The 8,786-nt window shown below is 41.4% G+C and overlaps 1 protein-coding gene across 1 annotated transcript; it reads right to left on the bottom strand.

Annotated features, from left to right (window-relative positions):
* Positions 1-920: 920 nt before the first annotated feature.
* On the bottom strand, positions 921-7,251 carry LOC148542125 (nuclear receptor subfamily 0 group B member 2-like). The gene is made up of 2 exons (XM_088470537.1): positions 6,639-7,251; positions 921-1,162 (listed from the first exon to the last, which is right to left on the bottom strand). Exons 1-2 carry the CDS (start codon positions 7,249-7,251, stop codon positions 921-923), a joined length of 855 nt encoding a protein of 284 aa, XP_088326663.1.
* Positions 7,252-8,786: the final 1,535 nt, after the last annotated feature.

Genomic DNA, 8,786 nt, shown 5'->3' with positions numbered 1-8,786 from the left:
ACATGTAAACAGTAAAATGTGATAGATAAATGCAACATGCAACAAAAGTATTTAGCAATGTCTTGTATAAACACTATACAATTTTATATAAAAATAGTACACACAATACAAAAATAGTACACACAATACAAACATTTATGAAATTCAACATCACAATGGACAGAGTGAAAATAAACAAAATTATATAGTTACAGTTAAAGGAAAATTGATTAATGCCAATGAGAATGTAGAATTACTCCTATTACCCAACAGATTATCATAAGAGGGTATTGTTCATACAGTATATTGGCTTACTGTATATTACAATGGAAGGTAAAACGCGTAGTCAAAAGGAAAAGACAGATGAGGGTAACATATTATTAAGTGCTATTTTTATGGAGCTCTCCATAATATAATTTATACATTTTCTATCTGGCATAGCATGTATTGGCACAATATAAGAGAATATTTCAAATAAGTCAGGTTTTACACCTAGGGAGGCTGTCAGTCATTGTAGCAATGCAATTTGCTTCCTAGAGGCCTCTTATCATAGTTGGCAACTATCCCCAAATTGCTGCTTTCAAAGTTTTGCCCCTGGAAATATATCTATTTTTTTGATATTGCCCAAGGGCACAATAAAGTTGATCGGTGTATGCCTATTAGATGCAATTCTTATCATGTATTTCTTAATCTCTGGTCCTCATAATGAAATATGTAACGGGACACATTTATGATGCTAAAAAGCATGTAATAATAAAATGCAATAAACGTGGCATGACAGGGTTTGCAGTACACTATGGCCTGCTGAGACAGTATGGGGCGTAACGTGCATCAGTGCACTGAAAACTATTTTAAATTGTAACCATCTGGGCTCTCTACACAAGATATTATGTTCACATACGTAATGTGATATAAGGTTTCCTAAGCTTCTGTATTTCATCCTACATAGTAAACAAAGTTTCAAGCAAAAGATCTTCTAAATTAATCTCTCCAGAGATGGGTTGGAAAAACAGTTCTGAAATCACTTTAGAGTCAATAGCTTTTAGAATGAGAAGTGCTTCCAGCATCCATGTGAAACGGGCCTGACTCCTGTTGTGCATCAGAGATGTGAATTCCATCAGCGTTTGCTGGGCTTCTATCTGCAGCGTCTGAACATACTGGAGAAACCTCATACCTCTGATATCTGGCAGCAAAAGAAAGTACATATTAGAGAAAAATAGATTAACTACAGACTATCCAATTAAACTTTAAAAAAAAATCAGTAAAGGGCCCTATCCACTAGAAGATACTACTGATCGATTGCACGATTACGACATCGTAATCGTGCAATCGCTCAGTAATTGCTCAGCAATCGTGTACTTTTTGATCGTAAATGACCAGCGAAGCGCGCTCCCACTGGTCGTTTGATTGTGTCTATGGTTGTCCTAGCATGCTGGTCACTTTGGTCGTATCGTGATTGGATCGTTTGCAGATCGTTTACAAATTGTTTGTAAATCGTTTGCAAATCGTTCAGTCGTTCAACGACCACCAAAAGATCAGCCACTCCCCTGATACTGCTGACACTCCCAAACCACCATTTTGTGTTCATTCCTTGCCGGAGCTCGACGCAGAATGACAGAGGGACTACACGCAGCACTTCAACAAACAGGTAAGTGCAAAACCACTGTCCACCAATGTTGCACTCCCTGTGGACTTTTTGGAACAACAGGGGGCACGCAGATGGGGCACAGCCGCTGTATAAGGGGGACAGCAGGGGGCAAAGGCACTGCATAAGGGGGACAACAGGCCGCACAGACACTGCATGAGGGACAACTGGGGGTACTGCATAAGGGGACATGCATAGCATAAGGGGGCACAGGCTCTGCATAAGGGGGCAACTGGGAGTGGTGCATAAGGGGAACAGGCACTGCATAAGGGGGCAACTGGAGGCACAGGCACTGCATAAGGCACAGCATAAGGGGGCACAGGCACTGCATAAGGCACAGCATAAGGGGGCACAGGCACTGCATAAGGCACAGCATAAGATACTGAAGATCACCAGCATGACAAAATCACACAGAAAAGTGATAAAGGGGTCTATTTACTAAGCCTTGGATGGAGATAAAGTGAACAGAGATAAAGTACCAGCTAAACTGCCATGTCACAGGCTGTGTTTGAAAAATGACATAGGAGCTGGTTGGATGGTACCTTATCTCCGTCCACATTATCTCCATCCTAAGCTTAGTAAATAGACCCCAAAGTATTGTGGTGAGTCAGTATTTGGCTTCAGTAATACGACATTTGGTGATCCTCCTTGCTCTATTCCCCACATTCAATCCATTTCCAAACCCTGTTACATACATCTAAGAACTTTTCCATAATATGCCCATATCTTACACAAGACACTACAAAAACACTAATTTGTGTGCTCATTATATCCTGCATTTATTATTGCAATAGTCTCCTTACTGGCCTTCCCCTAACCACACTTTCACCCCTACAATCTATTTGAATACAGCGGCTAAACTGATCTTCCTTGCAAAACGTTGTTCTTCTGCTGCCACACTCTTAGTCCCTAGATTGATTATGTGTGTTCTACCAAATTCTGTGTAAAATATTTCTACTTACACATAAGGCTATTGACCCAACTTCACCAATATACATCTCTTCGTTTATCTCAAAATATCTCCCAACTCGACCTCTCTTTCCCAAGCATCACTTGAATAGGAATAAAATTGTATATCATGCTTTCTATCCAATTTGAGATCTATATGCCTGTACTATTATCACTAGAACTTATTATGTGTCTAATGTGGACAAAGTAACACCTTGGTTAATGATTTGATGCCTACTCAGTAGGAGCACTTATACTATTCAAATTGACATGTATTGTGAGGGACTGACAGCTGGAAGTGTTAACGTCCCATTTTTAGTTAGACTGACATTGTTTTTAACTCATATAGGGCTCTATTTACTACAATCCGCATATTGAATGCGGATTGTAGTGTGATATTACCGAGTGAATTCGCATTGCGAATTCAGGTAATATCACAGGGATTTACTATAAATCCCTTGCAGGGACAGAGCTTGCGATAAAGCTCTGTCCCTGCGGATCCCATCCGCACTCTAGTCGCGGTATTTTCGGAAAAAATACCGCGACTAAGAGCCCGCGCATGCGCCGACCGACCACTGCTAATACCCCCCCACCAACGCTAAGCCCCGCCCCCCACGATCGCGGACCCCCCCTCCCTTCATTACACTTACCTGCATCCTCCTGGCCTCCGGTGGTCTTCTCCGGGCTTCCCGATCAGGTGATCTCCCATACTGCACTGGGGCCCGATCACCTGATGACCGGGCCCCAGTGCACTGTGGGAGACCAGCTGACTGGAGAGGAGCCATCACCGGAGGCCCGATCACCGGTCCCTGGATTCAGGTAAGTAAAAAAAAAAAATGTTTAATTTTTTTTTTCTTTTTTTTACAGCAATCAGCTTGCGGTCTATTTAGACCACATAGCTGATTACTGGTACCGGCTCCTGGCTCTTCTCTCCCCGTTAGAGCAGAGTGGGAGCCCGGTAACCGGGGGAGACCTGGATAACGCCACCTCCAGGTGGCGTTATTATCACAGGGCTTCCCCCGGTATTTTTTTACAATTTATTTTTAGTAACTTGCACACAGATCACATTTCCCATTACAGTTATGGGAAATGCGATCTGCTTTACTAAAAATAAGTGATACTGGGGGTTGGAGTAGAATTTTACTAATTCTACTCCAATTGCCCTGTAATAAATACAGGTGAAACTAAAATAATGTGAAAAGGGTGTGAAAACACCCTTTTTCACTTTATTTTAGTAAAAATAATGTTAATAAATAGAGCCCATAGTGGTCTATTAACTAAGCAGTGTTAGGAGACAGAGTGAAAAGTGATAAGGTGCCAGCCAATCAGCTCCTAACTGCCATCTCACAGGCTGTGTTTGAAAAATGACAGTTAGGAGCTGATTGGCTGCCACCTTATCACTTTTCACGCTGTCTCCTAACACTGCTTAGTACATAGATCCCATACTGTATTTTTATCCAATTTTATTTACTAATGTGGGGGTGGAATTATATTTTATAGATCAAGATTTGATAATTTTGTGTGCTACCTAGTGGTCTGTATGGCCTCTGAAAGGAACTTAGGACCAGATGCAATTGCGATCACAGCTGGGAATCCATAAAGCACACAGCTGCTAAAATATGCAAATGCTTGCCAAAGCTCAACCGCCAAAAAGACGCCCACTGCTGCTTTCTCATATCATATAATCTTGCTCTTCTGTGTGAACATCTGTAACATCGATGCACATCAATCACTCATTCAGCATTTACAGCAGGTCTGACCAGTCGCAAACACTGCAAGTTTTCCTCGCATGCAGAGAGCTCTCATGCTGCGTATGCAATCGCAATGGCTAATTTATGCATGACCATGAAATGGCGTCCAAACGGACAGGCACGCCCGCGTTTTTCAGACCACTCCCTCATCACCACCCCAAATGCTGACAGCCTGTCACTCACTTTGCGATGGAGTCTTCTGTGCGTCCGTAATCCAGGCTTGCGTACCCCCCCGATTTGGCCGGGACCCTCCCGATTCTTGGGTGCCGCTCCTGGCCCCCCGGAAAGGCAGGCAAGCCTCCCGGAAGCCTCCGACCCTCCCGTCCTCCCGCTTGAAAAGATTAGAAACCCCCGCAGCGGGGGAGCCGGTGACGCGATTCGCGCTGAATCGCGTCATCGCGGCCCCACCCCCTGCTTCACACTGGCGAAAATAACGGCATTGTGAAGAGGGGCGGAGCCACGATGACGCGATCGTGCGGCTCCGCCCCCGGCTCCACCCGCAATGTACTACCAACTGGCTGCCCCCCCCCTCCCCCCCTCCCCCCCCGCTGTTAGCCGACAATCAGCTCCCTCCCGGAAAGCTGGAGCTGATTGTCGGCAAGTATGCCGTAATTGCAGTGTGATCGTAGCGCACGTGCAGTGTGGTTTATATGTATGAGCAATGTCAAACAATCACTCAATCTGCGTCCGTATTCGCACTTGCCATCGGTACTGGATCAGGCCCCTAGACAAATACACTATTGCTTTATTAAAATATATAATGTTTTGAGTCTAGTACTAGTTTGAATTAAATTGTTACCTAGATATTGGGATGTTAGTGGTCGGAATACTGGGTACATTACAGGTTCTTAGTTTCATTATGACATCTCTTTATTTGTATAATTATACCATTTAACATTGGTAATGGCCATCCTTCTCTATTGTTAGACTATGTTGTGGCAAACATATAAAGGACTGTTTAGTGCTCTGTATAGCAAATTGTATTTTATAATAACTAGGTGTCAAGTTAAAATTGTGCATTAGTCTATGGATATAATTAAAAAACAATAAAAGTTTTATTTAAATTAATTATGTGTGATTACTACTTATCATTGATATATTGATCTGATTGGCTGTGATTCCACTTTCAACTACATATACAGTAGCTCTTGACTACGGTAGAATTGTGCAATGTATGTGTCAGGAAAAGGACTAAGATTAGTACATTTGATAGGAAAATATCATATCATAGTCAATATATTTTATGACTGACCTGGGTGAACTGAGATAGCATGAAAGCTCCTGGCTCTACCAGTCTATTCTACCTCAGGCTTTCTAGAGGTGACAGTATCTGCTGTAAATGCACCTGTCATAACCCACGCACACGGTGTGTCATATTGTCTCACACTGGTTGGTGCATTACTTCTCGTATGTTTTGACAAACTGTTCTTCTTATTTACATTGCACACATAATTTTCTGCTTCTCATTATGAATCTGTACAATACAATATGAATTCTAACATGAATATGATAAAGTTATGATTTCACAGACATGTTCATTGTGGGGGTTTTCTATCCTTTTTGCAATCAATGTGAATATATCACAGTAGCAAACTATAGATAGTACGTCATGCTGTTTTTAGACCCCAATCTTTACTATACATGATTCCTCATTAGTAAAGTACGAATCGCACAATATGAATTTATTTTATGTCATAATTAATCAGCTATTTGTGTATTTATACTTAATCTGAAATAGCACATTTTGTCTATGGTTCTCCTATTTTTGTGATCTATGTGATTCTGAATTGTTATATCATATTCAAATCCATTTCAATAATGTCCTTTACATTACTTTTTACTACAAATTAAGTATATTGCTGTTAATTATTATACTATAAGTAGCTAGTAAGCTATTAGGGTCTTTTAGAATAACATTAGTTTTGTGGTTTGAATCTGAACATATCACTTTATTACAATTCAGTATGGAAAATGCTGCAGGTCTATTATAAAGAGTCTCACTTATCTACAGCACCATAAAGACAGATACACACTGCTGAGCATCCTGTACAGTATATATCCTGCTATCGCTCTGTACGTTTTTAACCCCTCACATACTCTAATAACTTTGTACATTATGTCTTTTTCTTTTTTTCCTGTTTTTAATTGAGTCCTGATTCATCACATATACCTGAGGCCTTTTTATAGTTATGGAATTCCAAACAGACTACTGCTATCATAATTGACATTAAAGTGCATCATTTAGTATACTATTATATTCCACTTCAGTTTATACAGTTAATATACCAACAACTGTAACAGTCCAAACATCCTACCTGGATTAAACAATATCATCCCTTTAAGATAGGCATATTCCTTTGTGCAAATGTCCAGGCTCCAAAGTTTACATAGGAACATCTGTATTTTTTGCACCTCTCTGTAAGGAACTCCAGCATCAGGCCGTAATGTGATCTCACTGTCATTAGACGACTGATTAAGAAGTATCTTCTTCAAAAGGCTCGGGGCAGTTAGCTCTTTCCATTCGAAATTGACTCTCTCTTGTGCCAGCCCTAAAACAAAAAGTGGACCCCAGCACTTGCGTACAAGCAAGATCTGATCCTCACGCGGCAGTTGGTAGAAGGATGGTACATTTCTAATAAAAGCCACTGTCTTTAATAAAACTTCTGATGCTTTCTTGCAGACAAGCTCAGGGTGTTTGAGTGACACTTTCCTATTTCCCTCACAGGGGCATCCTCTCCCTGAGTTGCAGACATGATGATTCTGTTGGCTCTTCATTTTTGTTGTGCTATCTGCATTAAGCATTCTAAAAAGAATACTGTTGACTGGATCTCTATTGCATTGACAGGTTTCTGGCCTTTCAGATCTACAAGCCATGACAATGTTGCAGGACCCCGTGAAGGATTTACCAATGTGAACAGTATTAGACATGAGGCAAATCAGTCTTCCTGCTGGATTGCTAGGTGAGGTGATCCTTTTATACAATCGGCAGTAATGTGGCTGGTGAGTTAAAATTGCCTTGAACTTTAGTCTTACTAGAATGTTTTCATTCACAATCATGCGAGGCGCGGTTTCAGCTGCACTATCTGGACAACTAAAATAATCTGAATGAGGGAGCTGGTCACAGATAGGAACTGAACACAAAAAGAAATATGTTGTTTACTGTCCTGTGTCACTCTGATATGGTGGAAAGCTGTGCCATGATATCAAGGACACTTATCGAGCTGCCAGCTCTAATAGTTTCCTTCTACTCTAAAGCTGTCAATATAAACTGACCTTGAAAGAGCAATTTGCAGACCACAAAGTACAGAAATAACAAGGTTCTTATTAATGTGTTTTTATCTGCTTATGTTTAATTGATATTTAAAGGAACTAATTAACATTCATCTGTGCACAATATTTGTATAAGAGATTACTGCTTACAGAAAAACAAAACAGAAATATTATATTGTTGTAAGTTACACAAAGAGTGACAGTCCTGTAAACTTTGAGCAGTCACGAAATGAGCCACACTGTCTATATATTATTTTTAATAACATTTATATATACCACGCAAGCATACATTACAGCAGGCTTGCCTACCCTCCCGATTTGGCCGGGAGCCTCCCGATTTTCGGGTGCCGCTCCCGGCCCCCCAGAAAGGCAGGCAAGCCTCCCGGAAGCCTGCGAACCTCCCGACCTCCCCCCAGAATAAACTAAAAAACCCTGCGGCGGGGGGGGGGGGCAGTTATGCTATTCGCGCAGCATAGCGTCATCGTGGCCCCGCCCCCTGCTTCACAATGCCGAAAATAAAAGCATTGTGAAGAGGGGGCGGGGCCACGATGACGTGATCATGTGGCCCCACCCCCGGCTCCGCCCCAATGTGATGTCAATCGCTCTCCCCGTCCCCCGCTGTTAGCCGACAATCAGCTCCCTCCCGGAAGGCTGGAGCCGATTGTTGGCAAGTATGCATTACAGATATTTATTACTGGGAACAAACACAGGGGTTCATTCAAAGATGGACACAGTTAGCATAGCTTCTGCGTCTATGGATGCATCCAAAGGTAATATCTTTTAAAATCCTGTCACTTTAAGAAAAGTAAAGTCTTACTTTCTTCAAACCATAATGGAGAATTACTTCATTATTTTCAAGATTCAACACTGCAGTCAATTTAAATATTCTTCATCCATAATAGGAAGTCTCAAACTCTTAAAAGAGAAGAAAATTTGCCACCCATACAGGGCTATTCAATATGGGTGCGATAACATTGTTTTTGCGTTAATATCGGAGGTATGACGTCATTATCGCAGGTTTTAGTTTTACACCATTTTCAATTTCAAAGACTTATCGCAGTTTTGAAAAGTCTTTGATAAAAAACGGGGATAAGTTTTCACCATTGAATAGGTGTCGAAAAAAAGTGCAGAATTGGGGTTTAGGGGTGCAGACTTAAAAAAAAAATAGCCTGCACCCCTGGGACTGACATTTA

The sequence above is a fragment of the Taudactylus pleione genome, unplaced genomic scaffold (assembly GCF_031769625.1).
Source record: "Taudactylus pleione unplaced genomic scaffold, aTauple2 ptg000015l, whole genome shotgun sequence".
NCBI classification, from domain to species: domain Eukaryota; kingdom Metazoa; phylum Chordata; class Amphibia; order Anura; family Myobatrachidae; genus Taudactylus; species Taudactylus pleione.
The sequence above is the reverse complement of the archived record's forward strand: the minus strand, read 5'-3'. Positions and strand labels throughout refer to the sequence as shown.

Coding starts and splice junctions, on each gene's coding strand:
- LOC148542125 (XM_088470537.1), bottom strand. CDS start 7,251: ATGTCTAATACTGTTCACATTGGTAAATCCTTCACGGGGTCCTGCAAC. Junction 1,163..6,638: donor GATGATATTGTTTAATCCAG/GTAGGATGTTTG, acceptor TTTTGCTGCCAG/ATATCAGAGGTATGAGGTTT.